Source organism: Myotis lucifugus, unplaced genomic scaffold (assembly GCF_000147115.1).
Source record: "Myotis lucifugus unplaced genomic scaffold, Myoluc2.0 scaffold_1326, whole genome shotgun sequence".
NCBI lineage: Eukaryota > Metazoa > Chordata > Mammalia > Chiroptera > Vespertilionidae > Myotis > Myotis lucifugus.
The window spans coordinates 32062-48694 of NW_005872374.1; the positions used below are offsets into that span (position 1 = coordinate 32062).

The 16633-nt window shown below is 44.4% G+C and overlaps 1 protein-coding gene across 2 annotated transcripts in view; it reads right to left on the minus strand.

Annotated features, from left to right (window-relative positions):
- Positions 1 to 1758: 1758 nt before the first annotated feature.
- The window catches only part of LOC102433347 (chromodomain-helicase-DNA-binding protein 2-like), a 22312-nt gene continuing 7437 nt past the window's right edge, over positions 1759 to 16633 (minus strand). Inside the window, exons 3-5 of one of the 2 annotated variants that reach the window (XM_023748369.1) lie at positions 6638 to 6869; positions 4118 to 4204; positions 1759 to 2012 (exon numbers count right to left, since the gene is read on the minus strand). In XM_023748369.1, coding sequence (XP_023604137.1) covers positions 1947 to 2012; positions 4118 to 4204; positions 6638 to 6869 — 385 coding nt within the window. In that variant the 3' untranslated portion in view covers positions 1759 to 1946. The remainder of the gene's footprint in view (positions 2013 to 4117; positions 4205 to 6637; positions 6870 to 16633) is intronic. The other variant, XM_014449655.2, reaches the window with a different exon arrangement.

Consider the following 16633-nt stretch of genomic DNA (forward strand, 5'->3'; position numbering starts at 1 on the left):
AATCTGAGCGTTTCAGAATAGCATTTCCCTGTGCTGATTTTTCCAAGTTCCCCCTGAGTCTCGCTCAAGTCTGAAGCCTGTACCCCCCGAGCTGGGCTTGCCCACTAGCTCAGCTCACGGAGGGCGCCCCCAGCACTGTGCCTTTCTAATGACACTCACTCAGGAGAAGTGAAGCCACACAAGTTCCTGGGGAAGAGCCTAGGCAGAGAGACAGCATGACAGAGACACCCCCCACCCCCCACCCCCCGCCCCGGTGCAGAACTAAGCGCTTCTACTCTGGGGAAAGAAAGGTCCTTAAAGGCTTCCGGAAGTTGCCGACCTTGAGTGCTCTGAGGGTAGGAGAGGGAGAGTAAGTACAGGGGAAGACTGATGAATTGCACCATGGCTGAAAAATGCGGGCTTCTGCACACTGGGACCAGGCCATTAAAATGGGCAGTCGGGGTCTTCAAGCACAGCAGCAGCATCTCGATCCCAGTCAAGAGACCAGCAGAGCCCTAACCGGTTTGGCTCAGTGGATAGAGCGTCGGCCTGCGGACTGAAAGGTCCCGGGTTCGATTCCGGTCAAGGGCATGTACCTTGGTTCCGGGCACATCTCCAGTAGGGGGTGTGCAGGAGGCAGCTGATTGATGTTTCTCTCTCATCGATGTTTCTAACTCTCTATCTCTCTCCCTTCCTCTCTGTAAAAAATCAATAAAATATATTTTTTAAAAAAAAGAGAGACCAGCAGAGTAGCGGGTGGTGGAGGGACGAGATCAATCAGGGGCTTCTCCAAGGCCCCCAAAAGGCCCCTGAGACCGGGGGGGCGAAAAGGGGCGCTGAGAACAATCTCCCCAGCAGGCCACGGGCCTGAGGTAGGACCAAAGCCTTCCAGGACACCAAGTGTGGGCTTGCCTACAGTTATCACTTCTCCAATCTAACTCGGAATCTAGAACACAGATGAAAATTGCACGTGCTCTGATAAGGCCCATATTGAACTCCTGACTTGGCAAACTTTCTAATAACTTCTGCTAGGTCGGCAGAATGAGCATTCCTCTATTTTGGAAATGAGGAGATGGATTTTAAAAACTCAAATCACTGTGCCTTAGGCCAAATACTTAAGACTACTAATGTTTTAGAACAGAGAATACCTAACTGGGGCTCTTAATAAGGGCCATGGACAACTGTGTACCATGAGAAACTCCTGGGTCTGTGTGCAAAGTTTTGACTATCTACATATTCTTTTTTTTTTTCAATGCTGCTATACATTTTTCTAAGAAGATGGGCTATAAAATCCATACTTTCCAAGGGATCCACACGCCCCCAAAAACAGATTTTTAAAATTATTTCTCAAAAAGAAAGAAAAAAAAGCAAACACAGTTGCATCGTAAGTAGAATAATTAAAATCAACGTTAAAAGCATGAGCATATAATCCATGTTATAAAGAAATTTCACATTAAGGCCAAGATTTAAAGTGTTCTGGCTTATGAACTGTAATGCTAAAATTACGGACATGACCATGTGACATTTCGTATTACAATGGGTGTCCAAACAATAAAATATTGCCGTGCCAACACAAAGAACAAATGGAAACGAAGACAAATCTAAACCTGCCCTTTGCTCGACTAGAACAGAACACCAAATGCCTACATATTTGGTATTTGTGCACATTTAAAAAAAATAATAGTAATTGGACTATCGGGGCGACACAGACGGAATAAGGTGGGGTCCGCCCCCCAGGAGCGCAGGCTGGGGGGAAATACTTACTTCGGAGTCGAACACTGAGAATCTTGGGCTCTGAATGCTGCTGCTGCAGCAGGTCAGGCTGGACAGGGACCCAAGATACTGAGCTAGAGAAGCGGGCTCTGGGACCTGGGGGAGGCTGGAGACACAACGAAGGCAGTCCCAGACACGCTGACACGCTGACACGGTACCATCGACCACGTGAAGGAATCGCCCCCGGGAGAGACTTACTGTTTTTTCAGCTGCCTCTGGCCTCTTCGTTTGGGGCTCCCACTCTCAGACCCGCTACTGGCCTTCGGTGTGTGAGGGGGAGAAATGAGCACAGACTTTAATTCACAGTCATCAGGGTCCGCACGAGCCCGATTAGCAAGTCTACTCAGTATAACACCATTCGACGTGAGCTTCCCGGCAGAAAGAAACCTCAGCAACCCTGACTGGTTTGGCTCAGTGGATAGAGCGTCTACCTGCAGACTCAAGGGTCCCAGGTTTGATTCCGGTCAAGGGCATGTACCTTGGTTGCGGGCACATCCCCAGTAGGAGGTGTGCAGGAGGCAGCTGATCGATGTTTCTCTCTCATCGATGTTTCTAACTCTCTATCCCTATCCCTTCCTCTCTGTAAAAAATCAATAAAATATATTAAAAAAAAAGAAAAGAAAGAAACCTCAGCATTTGTGTGGTGGCGCCCTCTCTCCTTTTGCTTTGAAAATTAATTCGTGTGTCATTTCTGAGTTGTCTCTAACGCCAGGAGGTATTTCTCAGCTTGACTCCAACAAGCGTGCGGGACGGTAGGAGTTTCTGGAATGATGGCATCGCTCTGCATCTGCACAGTCTGTCAGATATCACAGCCAGCAGGCTCCTGTGGCCACCGGGACCCTGAAGTGGGGCTAGAGGGACTCAGGAATGGAATTTTTCATTTTACTCCACTTCAATGAGTATAAATTTTAAACGTCCCATGTCTAGTGGCGATCGTGCAGATCTAGAATGTCACATGAAAATGCCACTGCCCTGACCGGTTTGGCTCAGTGGATAGAGCGTCGGCCTGCGGACTGAAGGGTCCCGGGTTCGATTCCGGTCAAGGGCATGTGCCTTGGTTGCGGGCACATCCCCGGTAGGGGGTGTGCAGGAGGCGGCTGATCGATGTTTCTCTCTCATCGATGTTTCTAACTCTCTATCCCTTTCCCTTCTTCTCTGTGAAAAATCAATAAAATATATTTTAAAAAAAGAAAGAAAACGCCACAACATTGAATGTGTCATTAGCGGTGGTGGTTACTGATCGGTTTCATTTGAGACTCATTCACGAGCATGATCAGCAACAGTGCTCTGCTAACAGCATGTGGGAAGTTCACCGTCAGAGACATCTTTCAACAGCTCTTTCCCGCCAAAGTTAAGCAAAAATGGCCAACCTCCCCCACTGCTCTTACTCTGGTGCCCTACAGAGAATGTGTTAACTTATATTCAAAAGGTTCATACATCTATGTGATTGGTTGTGGCAAAGACAGCTCAGTGACCCAGTCCTACACGCTGTGGGGAAAGAAAGCTAAGGCAAACCAGCTCCGAGGTCAAAATAAAACACCGTAAAGGCAATGCCAATGTTATGGCCAATTAGATTTTTAAAACCGATTAACTAAAATCCACCCCAACTCACTAACCTTTGGCTATCAATATTTAACTTTTAGCAGAAGGATGATATATTGTTAAGAATGGCAAAAGCAGGGGGTCACTTCCCTGAGACCAAAAAAAAGTATCTCTTCAGAATGTAATCTATAAGCCTAACACAGAGGTAAGAATCCACAAAATTATCACAAACTGAGAAAAGTCTGATTCTATAGAAACCATGGAGCCCAGTACTAATTTTAGAAACCACCCATCTCTCACAATTCGACCACAGAGTAAATCTGTGTGAAACTAAACATGAGCTAGGAAACCAAATGTAAAGAAATGAGTTAAAATACATTATTTATGTCAAGTAAACTCTTTTCTCAGAAATACACCTGAAACTCGTTCCATTGTTTTGTATTTGTTTACCAGGCAAGTTACTCAGTGAACAAAAAAGTAGGAGATTTACAACCTAGATACTTAAAAAAAAGTAAATATCTTACTACAATCAATTTCACTATGAGAAACATCCAAAAAAAATTAAAAATTTAAGGCCAGTTCTGTATAGTAATCTTAACCCTCTACTGCAACATTCACTATTACATGCTCTTCCTGGAAAGTTTCTTTTTCTAAAGCCCCACGTGGCTTTCCTTGCTGTGCTAGGTAGAGAAAGTTCTCATTAGTCATTTAACTCCCACCCTGACGTTGAATCTTTGTTCATGGCAATACATGCTGGAGTCGGAAAGGATAAGGTAAGGTAAGGAGCTTCAATATACCCCCTTAAAACATTTCTTTGTCTTACCTCCTCCTTAATATTAAATCGTGATGGTTCTTGTCTGCTTCGGTTTGACCGCCTAACCCCATAAACATCCGGATATTCTTCCCACATCTGTAACATTAACAGACCATGCATGAATCTTTTTTCTCTTGATCCCCACCCCCATTTTCTATTTTCACTACTACTGCAACACGTATTTTAATTTAAGAGCACTCAAGTAACTAAATATCAAAAGGGTTGTTTGGTTAGTTTTGTTTATGGGACAAATAAACTCCCATCTTTAAAAAGAATAAGGCACAATATCCTAGAACACATTAAAGTGTAACAATGGCCCTGGCCGGTTTGGCTCAGTGGATAGAGCGTCGGCCTGTGGACTGAAGGGTCCCAGGTTTGATTCCGGTCAAGGGAATGTACCTTGGTTTCGGGCACATCCCCAGTGGGAAGTGTGGAGGAGGCGGCTGATCGAAGTTTCTCTCTCATCGATGTTTCTAATCTATCCCTCTCCCTTCCTCTCTGTAAAAAATCAATAAAATATATTAAAAACGCCGAGCCAGCTACCGAAAACAAGAGGAACAGGCACTGCAGAACTAGACTCCGATGTAATCCTGTGACCCCGTGTCTTCCGCTTACGAAGGTGGAAAGCCCATAATGGCCTTGGAATGATCTGAGAGGCAGAAGACAGAAGGTCCAACCAGAGGCGTTAGGACAGCGGTTCTCAATCTGTGGGTCGCGACCCCTTTGGCGGTCGAACGACCCTTTCACAGGGGTCGCCTAAGACCATCCTGCATATCAGATATTTACATGACGATTCATCACAGTAGCAACATTACAGTTAGGAAGTAGCCATGAAAATAATGTTATGGTTGGGTCACAACATGAGGAACTGTATTTAAAGGCCCAGAAGGTTGAGAACCACGGCATTAGGACGACCAGGTGGCAGGAGCTCTGGGCCCAAGAGGCAGCAGAGGCCGGACACTGAGCAAGTCTGGCCGAGAAAGGAAGGAGGCAGAGAGCCTTACTCTCATCCCGTCTGCCCACCCCGCCCCCACCCTTTGGAGCCTCTGCTAGAGCCGTGAAATTCTTCAACACGGGTATTTACGAAGCTTTTAGTAACGAGGGTAGAGGCTAAACTATTTTGTGTCCCTATATCAACCAGTTTTATCATTTAAAAATATTAGACAGGCATTCAGGTTCAACTACTGGGACTTTATTACAATATATATACTGGAATGCGTATATCCTAAAATCACCCCAGTTCTTTTAAGGGCTAATGGTATCAATGAAAAGCTACCGTGTAAAAGGGATGTGTATACAGAAAACAAAGAACCTTCTTTAAAAGCTCTCCTTTTAGAATCATCATCGTTTCAGTCACAATGCAATCTTCCTAACTGGCTGTGCTGTCCACGCATTAACTTGATGAACGTTTTAGAACTGATCACCGAAATTTTACAAGTATATTTTAGTATCTCTGCCTGAAGTACTTCTGCCTTGAAATTCAGTCCGTCTTAGCAATGACTCCCCTTCTTTCTGAGTTCCCCCTTCGCCTTTTTAAATGAATTTAAATATACGAAGTCTTATAAGTTAACAGGTGTGAACGCCAGACAGTAACACTATTTCAGCGAAGTTTTAGACACACTACACAAGCCATGCACGGTTGCTATGGTTTCCTTTCATCTCCGCAAATAAAGAACTCTCCACTGTGCATTATTGTACATAAAAAAAGAAAAATTTAACCACCTTTTAATTTTTTTAAAAAGTATATTTTTATTGATTTCACAGAAGAAGGGAGAGGGGGAGAGAAAGAAACATCAATGATGAGAGAAAATCATTAATAGGCTGCCTCCTAAACACCCTCCCTGGGAATCGAACCGTGACCTCCTGGTTTACAGGTCGACGCTCAACCTTTGAGCCACACCGGCTGGGCTTAACCACATTTTTAAAATGTTAAAAAACCAAAATTATAGAAATTTGTCCTTTTGCCCTATAATTTGATGGCTTATGTAATTATTTTCTTTGTAGCCTCTGATCAACAACTAGAGCAGAAAGCAGTCCTCATTTATATCCAGGGGCACTATCCTATATAATAAAAGGCTAATATGCAAATTGACCGAATGGCGCTATGATGCACACTGACCACCAGGGGGTTCAACGCAGGAGCTGCCCCCTGGTGGTCAGTGCGTTCCCACAGGGGGAGCGCTGCTCAGCCAGAAGCCCTGAGCCAGGCTCACGACTGGCGAGTACAGCGGCGGTGGTGGGAGCCTCTCCTGCCTCCACAGCAGCATTATGGATGTCCGACTGCCGGCTTAGGCCTGCTCCAGTCAGATATCCAGAGGGCTCCCGGACTGTGAGAGGGCACAGGCCGGGCTGAAGGACCCCCCTCCCCCCCCACCAAGTGCACGAATTTCGTTCACCGGGCCTCTAGTATTAATAGAAAAGGGGGCTGTGGTTTCCTTATCAAGATACCCAATGGGTTTCCTTGGGAAAGAAAGGTCTGCTAGCTGGTCCCAGCTACAGGCAATTTGTACAGTACAGCAAAAAAGATACCTTCTTCACATCGGCTATCCGTTCCTTCTTAGAGGCTGGCTTCTCTTTGGCTTCCGGAAGGACTGGCTGGGATTTGGACCCCGCCGATTCGCTCTCAGATTCCGACTGACTCTCCGAAGACTCAGAGCTGCTGTTGGACTCACTGCCATGTCCACTTCCTGGGTCGCTGCCCTGCTCGCTCTCCGACTGGCTGCCTGAGTCGGAGCCTGAGGCTTCTTCAGATGCTGAATTACTTAATAAGGAAAAAATACACATAAATTGAAAAAGATTTAAGAACCTCCACATAAATCTGTTTTTAAAAAATCCTCAAAGTAAAATGATTGGATAGTGGCTAATTCTGGTAATAAAAAAAAATCAAAATTTCCAAATTTACTTCTATATTCTTAGATTGCAAATGATATCATTACTATCATTCTCAACATCCTTATTGGCTACCATTTCCTGAGTGCTTATCTGATGCCATATTCCAGTTATTTTATATAAATTAGTTTCTCTGACAAAAATGCAGAATATTATTTTCTCCTTCATTCAGATAAAAAAAAAAATCTGACACTCAGAAGTACTTAAGTAACTCTCCCAGGTGAAACAGGTCGATCTATCTGAATCCAGTAAGTTTTATTTATTTAGTATCATCCCTCCCTCAAGACAAAAACAAAGCAAAATGCAACAGAGAAAAAACCAAACCCAGGCAGGGTTACCCAAGAAGTAAGATTGCAATGCGGCTGTAATTTTCCGATCAATGTCCTAACGATCAGTGCTAATCAGACTGCATGGCAGCTCCCTAAAAACATACACATTCACCCCACACCAGAGGCCCTGGGAACCTCCCGCAGGGAGTCCCAGACCTGGGAGACCTCACAGAAGAAAATGAACACAGAGAACATACTGATGCTAAGGGGAAGGCCTGATGCAATGCAGACTGCTACTGGCCACCCGCATCCCTGCCCTTCCTCACTCCTCAGGGCCCCACCCAGTTTGGCTCAGTGGATAGAGCGTTGGCCTGCGGACCGAAGGGTCCCAGGTTCGATTCTGGTCAAGGGCACGTACCTTAGTTTCGGGCACCTCCCGGCCTTGGCCCTGACTGGGGTGCGTGCAGGAGGCAACCAATCGATGTGTTTCTCTCACTTCGATGTTTCTCTGTCTTTCCCTCTCTCTTCTACTCTCCCTAAAAATCAATGGGAAAATATCCTTGGGTGAGGATTAACCACCACCAACGACAACAACAAAATAAACACTGCTTAGGGAGGCAACCTAAGGCAATTTAAAAACTGGAATTTTCAGGGATTATCCACCATACATACAGAATCCTCATGAAAAATAAGTGTCTGAAACTAACACAAAATAATATTGAATGTAAACTGTAACTGAAAACTAAAAATTTTTTAAAGGAAAATAAGTATCTGAAAATTACTTAAAATCTGAATTGAAAACAAGTTTCATAATTTTTTATTGAACGATCAATACAAGGGAAATATAACGCAAAAACAAATGAAAGGGACTCAAGGCAAAACTGGGATTTTAGATTCCGACAGAAAAATGAACGCTTATGGAAAAAGTTGAGCACTATGTTCATTTGTGAATAAAAATAAGTTGGTATCATTTCGAAATCCTTTTTGAAGCTGGCAAAATGGGGTGATTAAGTATTTCTTACAAACAGACTTTGAACTTGACCAGCATTCGTTCATAGCTATTGTTCCGTTACATTTTAATCGCCATTTCCCGAATGGCCACAAGAGGGCAGCACGGCAACACTTCACGTACGGAGCAGGCCTGTGGGTTCTCCACCCAAGAGCTGCCATTTCAGCGCTTGGGAGGGTGTGTGTGTTTTTTTCCCTAAACTTAACAAAATGGCTGCAGAGCTTGGCAGGGCAAGGTTTTGTTGCTGGTGGAAGCAACATCAGGTCAAAACACAAAGCAATCTACACTGGGATTGCATAAAACCTATTTCCAGACTAAAGCTCTATCGGCGGTAGAACAGCTAGTATTTTTGGAGCACTTATGAATCAGATCCATGCAAACCTCTCCTTTAATCCTTACAACAAAGATGACATAATTACCCTCATCTTACAGCAGAGGCATAGCCCGTGTGTGTGTGTGTGTGTGTGTGTGTGTGTGTGTGTGTGTGTGTGTGATGTCCTCATCTCCACCCCCAGTCTGGAGTATCAATCCACACTACTCAACCTCTAAGTGGTACTGCTGTCCCACCGAGTCATTTGCACATTCTTCAGTTCAACAGATTATTGAGGCGCCCAAGGGTGATGCAGAACAATTCCTTCTAATCACATCTGTGTCAAAGATCTTTATCTCCTCCACCTCTGCCTCAAGGCCTATGATTCTGAACACTAAACCATATAAATGAGGTTAAAAGACAAGGACAGAGAAAAGAAATTTCAATGTACACACAAGAAATGTATACATACAACATAAGAAGAATTGCATATTAAAGAAAAAAAACAATAGATAATTGGGCAAAGGAAATGGGCATGCAACTACAGAAATGAAATGGCCAATAAATTTATGAAAAGGTAATTAAACCTCCCAGGTAATTTGGGATCTGCATTTACAACAATATTTGACACTCATTTGCTTTGCGGAAATTTTAAGGGTCTGATAATATTAAATGATGGTTAAGAAAGGAAAATGGTACTCATATACCATTATTGAAAAAAATCACTAGAAGCTTTGGAAAGCACCTTGACATAATCCAGTAAATCTCAAAATATCCCTATGAATCATGCAATCAAAACTGTGGGTACAGCCCTAGCTGGTCTAGCCCAGGGGATAGAGCAGTGGTCTGCGAACCAAAGCGACCCGGGTTCAATTCTGGTCAAGGGCAAGTACCTTGGTTGCAGGCTCCTCCTTGGCCCAGCCCTGGTCAGGGCTCCTGCAGGAGGCAACCAATCAATATGTTTCTCTCACATCGATGTTTCTCTCTCTTTCCCTCTCTCGAGGATTAAAGAAAAGAAACTGTGGTATGTAATCTAGATAAATTACCAAACTTGTGCAAGGGGCAGGCTGTATAAAATTGTTCAGCGTTCTGAAATCCTAAGATTAAAAACACACACACACACACACAAAACACACAACTCTAAACATTTATGTGTGAAAATGGAAAAAAAAGTGAAATATTCATACTATGCAATGAACAATGACAGACTAGGAGTGAATTAGATCTATAACTGACAATTTCAAAACTATTATGTTTTGGGGGGTATATATTTTTTAACTTTCAGAGAGAGGGATAAAACATCAATGATGAGAATTATTGAGCAGCTGCCTCCTGCACGCCCCCTACTGGGGACTGAGCCCACAACGGGACATGTGCCCTGACTGGGAATCAAACCGTGCCCTCCTGGTTCATAGGTTGATGCTCAATCACTGAGTCACGCCAGCCGGGCAGAAAAGAGCTGTTTTTAACATTACAGAATGATCAGCATTCAGGAGCAGACCTTCCTAGGATTCCACAGTTCTTCTCGAAGTTATTCCGACACTGTTAACTGGAAGTGATTCCAACACTCTTCCCAGAAAAAGGCACATGTATGAAATGCTGCTTACAGTTTCGGGGGATAAAGGCCAATTGCATCAGATTGAGAAATCCAGTGGGGGAAAAACCAGTGGGGAAAAAACCTACCTTTAACGAAGTACGTTTGTAAAATTCCCAACCGGTGCTAGACAGCAGTCATCTTATCTTTATCATGCTACTTAGGGCGCATCAAACATGGCACCCAGGCGTCGATGTCATTAGGGAAAAATGAATTCTAGCAAGAAGCCCGGATAAGGAACAACTGGACAACCATTTCACAAACACCTACCCAATCCAGGTCTGGCAATGGACCAAGGATGATAGAGAACACAAGGCAAGCTTTCTACCAGGTAAGAACGTAAAAAACGTTGCAACCCACTGAAGGGAACCCTCTCCCTTTAATCCCATCCCTTTGGAGCCCTGGGGAGAGATGGGACCAGTTGGACCAAGAATTCCTTTCAGCCCAATAAGCTGTCATCTTTAGACTTTGTAACACAGCAACTTCAGAGGTCAAAGGAGATTGAAAAGGCGAGGCCGCTAACCTCAATAGCAGTAAATAGCACTTGCGCCTGCAGTGTCGTAGGAGGAAGTGGGGTCCCGGGGTCACGCCGCAGAAAAGAAAAAGGAGAAGGCAAGGAGGGCTCACAACTTTCTCAGTAACAACCAACACTCACTCACTGTGGCAAGCGAGGGGCTGAAAGCTCTGGACCAGTGTCTCAGGGCAGCGGTTCTCGACCTGTGGGTTGCGACCCCTTTGGCGGTCGAACGACCCTTTCACAGGGGTCGCCTAAGACCATCGGAAAACACATATAGAATTACATATTGTTTTTGTGATTCATCACGATGCTTTAATTATGTGCCATTTGTAACAATGAAATTGGGGGTCACCACAACATGAGGAACTGTATGAAAGGGTCGCGGCATCAGGAAGGTTGAGAACCACTGGGCTAGACAATCCTTTGCTGTGGGGGTTGTCCTGTGTGCTGCAGGATTGTAGGGTGCTCCCAGCATCCCTAGCCTCTACCCACTTGATGCCAGTTGCTTCCCAGCCCCAACCAAAAAGATCTCCAGCCAAAAGTCATGGGGGGAGGGGGAGGGAGCAGGAGGGAAGGGGGTGTCCTTAGTTGAAAAATCATTGCTTCAGAGGTATTATTTTATTTAACCCCTGGAGTGCCAGGGAGCGCGATCACGCTCCTCGTCTTTCGCCACAAGTGCCGGAAGCGCTATCATAATTTTTTTCCTAAACTGCTGTAAAAATCAGCAAAAATGCCTTGGAATTTTAGCCTAGTTCCTAGGAGATTGGTTGGCACTCAAAGGGTTAATTCTAACTTTCCCCCAAGAGACACACCACACATTCAAGAGCCATTACCCTGAAGGACCCACCGGGACACACGTACTGCTGAAGCCCTAAAGTCCAATCAGGTAGGCGCTCGTTTTGTGGGTTTGGGTTTTTTTTTTAAGTGATTGTCACGCCACGCCTATTTGCAAACTAAGTTTCGAACAAAACAAATCGGAGGCAAAGTCCGATCTTGGCCGAGGGGAGTCACAGGGCACCAGGGCAGAGTTCTTCTGAGGTCGCTGGGACACCCTCTCCTGCCCGCCCCGCCTCTGCGCAAACCACCCCCACGCGGTCTCCCAAACCGCCCCGTGGGAACCACGTCTGAGGTCAAATCACAGCCTTTTGAACAGCCCTGTGTTCTGGCATCAATCACACTCACAAGGAGGTGATTTTGAGTTTCTGGTTTCTTGAAAATGAAGGTTAAGATAAGCAGAGGACAGCCCTGCCTGGAGTGGCTGACTCAGAGTCTGCTCGCGCACCAAACAGTTCCGGGTTAGATTCCCGGTCAAGGGCAGGTACCTGGGTTGCTGGGGGGGGGAAATATCCTTGGGAGAGGATTAAAAAAAACAACAAACAAAAAAGATAATTCTGGCCGAAACCGGTTTGGCTCAGTGGATAGAGCGTCAGCCTGCGGACTGAAAGGTCCCAGGTTCGATTCCGGTCAAGGGCATGTACCTGGGTTGCGGACACATCCCCAGTGGGAGATGTGCAGGAGGCAGCTGATTGATGTTTCTAACTCTCTGTCCCTCTCCCTTCCTCTCTGTAAGAAATCAATAAAATATATTTTTTTTTAAAAAAGATAATTCTGAGTATTCTTGATTTTTACTCTGTTCCAATCTCCTATTTACTTTCCTCTAAGCCAGTGATGGTGAACCTATGACACCTCTGACACTCGAACTCATTTTTTTGGTTGATTTTTCTTTGTTAAATGGCATTTAAATATATAAAGTAAATATCAAAAATATAAGTCTTTGTTTTACTGTGGTTGCAAATATCAAAAAATTTCTATATGTGACCCGGCACCAGAGTTAAGTTAGGGTTTTTCAAAATGCTGACAGGCCGAGCTCAAAAGGTTCGCCGTCGCTGCTCTAATCCCTCTTCCATTTGACTGCAACTTTTGATAAGTTGTTGTTTGACTCAGATTCTACCATTTATTCTACCCTGTGCCTCGGTTTTCTCACCTAAGTAAGAATGATAATCATACCTCACAGACCTGTGAGGATTCCTCTAACGAGCACAAATAAAGGACTCACGTCCCAGGCTCTCGCATAGTAGGCACTTTAATGACAGCTATTATGGAATCTTTCCAAAGCAAATCAACTTTGTTTTCATGGGTTTCTGCTGTTGGTTTGGTATTTCTTTGAAATGCAGGAATACAAGCACAATTAGAACCAACAAAGGTGAGAAGTGGCTACAAATGCTTGTTGAGTATACAAAGGAGCTCAGTGGGGTGCACGGCCACCCACAGGCCTGGAAAGGAAGACTGCTCCCTGACAGTAAATTTGGAGAACTGGTTAGCCCTAAGGAGGTCACTAAGGAACTCTGCTACACTAACCCCATTCAATAAAATCTACATTTTAAAAATCTCTTCAAACGTGTCTGATCCAGTCAGCACTCAATAAAAATGTAAATTACTCTGGTATTTTCCTATAAACTGTTCACCAAGTGCTACTGTCCCTCCAAAAGATTGCCGGCATTACGGGCACGGCTGGGCTTAGCCACCCAACAAGATGCAAAACCCTGAGGTTCGTTTTCATATCCTATTCCCTTGCTTTGTTTAATGCTGGTTACAGTTCACAAAACACCGCGCTAAGGGCTCCACAGCGCGGCCACACCCACGGCTGCAGCCCCATACAGACCTCCAAGCCCAAGCTGCTGTTAAAAGTGCCCTAACAAGGGAACTGAGAAGATAGGACAAGCAAAAGAAAGACCAAGAGTTAGGAAACAATATATGAACAAGAAATGCTGCATCAGAAGATTCAAACCCATGGACACACATGCAAATGTGAAGCACAGGGTGAGCTCTTACCCGAACTCAACCCCCCGGCCATTGGTATTTTTACAAACTCTTCAAGGTCTGATATTAAAACCAGAAAGAAAAATAATTCCATTGTTAAATGAAAATTCAACCAAGTAGAATCTAAACATCTAGCCCCGGCCGGGGTAGCTCCAGGGTTAGTGTTGGCCCCACACCTAAGGGTAGCGGGTTCGATTCCTGGTCAAGGGCACCTATCTGGGTTGCAGGCTTGATCCCCACCCCTCAGAGGCAACCACGTGTGGGAGGCAACCATTCAATGTGTCTTCTCCTTTCCTCCCTCTCTTCCACTCTTTGCAAAAAAATAAAAAATAAAAGTCAATGGAAAAATAGCCTCCGGTGAGGATGAACGAAACAAATTAAAGATTTGTTGGCTTTAGCAGCAAGAGAAAGACAGTCAGTTACCTACAAGGGAGTACCCATACGACTGTCTGCTGATTTCTCAACAGAAACTTTGCAGGCCAGAAGGGAGTGGCAAGAAATATTCAAAGTGATGAATAGCAAGAACCTACAACCAAGATTACTGTATCCAGGAAAGCTATCATTCAGAATTGAAGGTCAGATAAAGAGCTTCACAGATAAGGAAAAGCTAAAGGAGTTCATCACCACCAAACCGGTATTATATGAAATGCTGAAAGGTATCCTTTAAGAAGAGGAAGAAGAAGAAAAAGGTAAAGAAACAAATTATGAACAACAAATACACATCTATCAACAAGTGAATCTAAAAATCAAGTGAATAAATAATCTGATGAACAGAATAAACTGATTATAATAGAATCAGGGGCATAGAAAGGGAGTGGACTGACTATTCTTGGGGGGGAAAGGGGTGTGGGGGGTGCGGGAAGAGATTGGACAATAATCGTGCACCTATGGATGGGATGAGGACAGTGGGTGGGGAGTGAGGGCGGAGGGTGGGGTGGGAACTGGGTGGAGGGGAGTTATGGGGGGAAAAAAGAGGAACAAATGTAATAATCTGAACAATAAAGATTTAATTAAAAAAAAAAAAAAAAAGCCCTAGCTGGTTTGGCTCCGTGGACAGAGCGTCAGCCTCCGGACTCAAGGGTCCCGGGTTCGATTCCAGTCAAGGGCATGTATCTTGGTTGCGGGCACGTCCCCAGTGGGGAGTGTGCAGGAGGCAGCTGATCGATGTTTCTCTCTCATCGATGTTTCTAGCTCTCTATCCCTCTCCCTTCCTCTCTGTGAAAAATCAATAAAATATATTTTGGAAAAAAAAAAAGATCTGTTGGCTTTACTGAACAATTCAGAAATCAGGCAGCTTCCCATCTAGCAAGTGGAGAGGAACTCTACAGAGTTGGATGATAGAAAGCTTTTAGAGCAGTGGTTCTCAACCTTCCTCATGCCGCGGCCCTTTAATACAGTTCTTCATGTTGTGGTGACCCCCAACCATAAAATTATTTTCGTTGCTACTGCATAACTGTAATGTTGCTACTGTATGAATCGTCATGTAAGTATCTGATATGCAGGGTGTATTTTCATTGTTACAAATTGAACATAATTAAAGCATAGTGATTAATCACAAAACAATATGTAATCATATATGTGTTTTCCGACGGTCTTAGGCGACCCCTGTGAAAGGGGTCGCGACCCACAGGTTGAGAATCGCTGTTTCAGAGGCGGAAAGCGGGGCAAGAAAAAAAATTATCAGCCGGAAATACGTTGTTTCAGACAAGGACCCCCTCCTCCCAGTGGGACACGGAGGGCCCATCAGCGCACTGCCTCCTGTGGGAACCAGGAAATTCCAGGCGGGCTGGCCAAGTCACATTCCTGGGGAAAGTTGGACGTTAGGCATTAGGGCCTGGCTTGCTGGTGTGGGGCTTTCACAGGAGCGGCTCTATTCTGGGCCTGTTGTGTGTCTCTAACACAACTGACTCATTAACCATAAAGCACATGAAGGAAGTAGAGGAATCCAAAAACACAAATATTGAGACTACGTATATGTATTTTCTAACATGATCAACAGGACTTGAGGCATTATGCGAAATCAAACGGACAGGGCTCAGGGGAAGACTGCTTACTAAAAGCAAGCTGCAGCCAACATCAACACGGGAGGTAAGTATGTAGTATTGCTGTTATTTATTCCCAAATAGCACTGCACCTTGGTATTCGTTACTCAGCCTTGCACAGCCTGCAGGGAAATGGGGCACCACCCCCCCCTCCCCCAGGACAGTCATTACTAGCTCCAGAGGGGGAAAAGGGATTTGTTTAGAATGAGACTGACTCCAAACAAGATGCTGTCCCAGTCCAAACAGAATCATAGGCTCCCTCCAGAAAAAAAATAAAAATTAATTCTAGGATCGTATCCAAGTCACGGCACCAAAAAAAAAAAAAAAAAAAAAAAAATCCTAGGAGAGGACTGACTGTAAAAGACATGCAAAGTTTCAATTAACTAAAAGCGCAGTTGCCCCCTAAAAGCATCTTTTTTTTTTTTAAATATATTTTATTGATTTTTTACAGAGAGGAAGGGAGAGGGATAGAGAGTTAGAAACATGGATGAGAGAGAAACATCGACCAGCTGCCTCCTGCACATCTCCCTACTGGGGATGTGCCCGCAACCAATGTACATGCCCTTGACCGGAATCGAACCTGGGACCCTTCAGTCCGCAGGCCGATGCTCTATCCACTGAGCCAAACCAGTTTCGGCATCTCATTGATGTTTCTAACTCTCTATCCCTCTCCCTTCCTCTCTGTAAAAAATCAATAAAATGTATTAAAAAAAAAAAGAAACTAACATGATTTCACATTGGGTTTGGGGAACAAAAGGGAACATTAATTGAATGCCAGACAGTGTGTGAGGGACTTTATGTATACGATCTTATTAATTGTTCCAGCAACCTGTGAGGTAGGAGTAATGATCCCCATATTACAGGTGAGGTATTTAGGGCTGAAAGAAGTTGAGAAGCATTTCTGGGAACTGCTCTTTAGATGAAGATGTTCCACCAATAATACCTATATTTAGGTCCTCTTAGTTTTCTTTTCTCTACTTTGGAAATCTCATCCAAGTTCACTTCTTTAGCAGTCACCTCTAAGAGGATACAGTTTCTTCCAAGGCTTGTTCAGCACATGCCAAGTCTGTTCTTT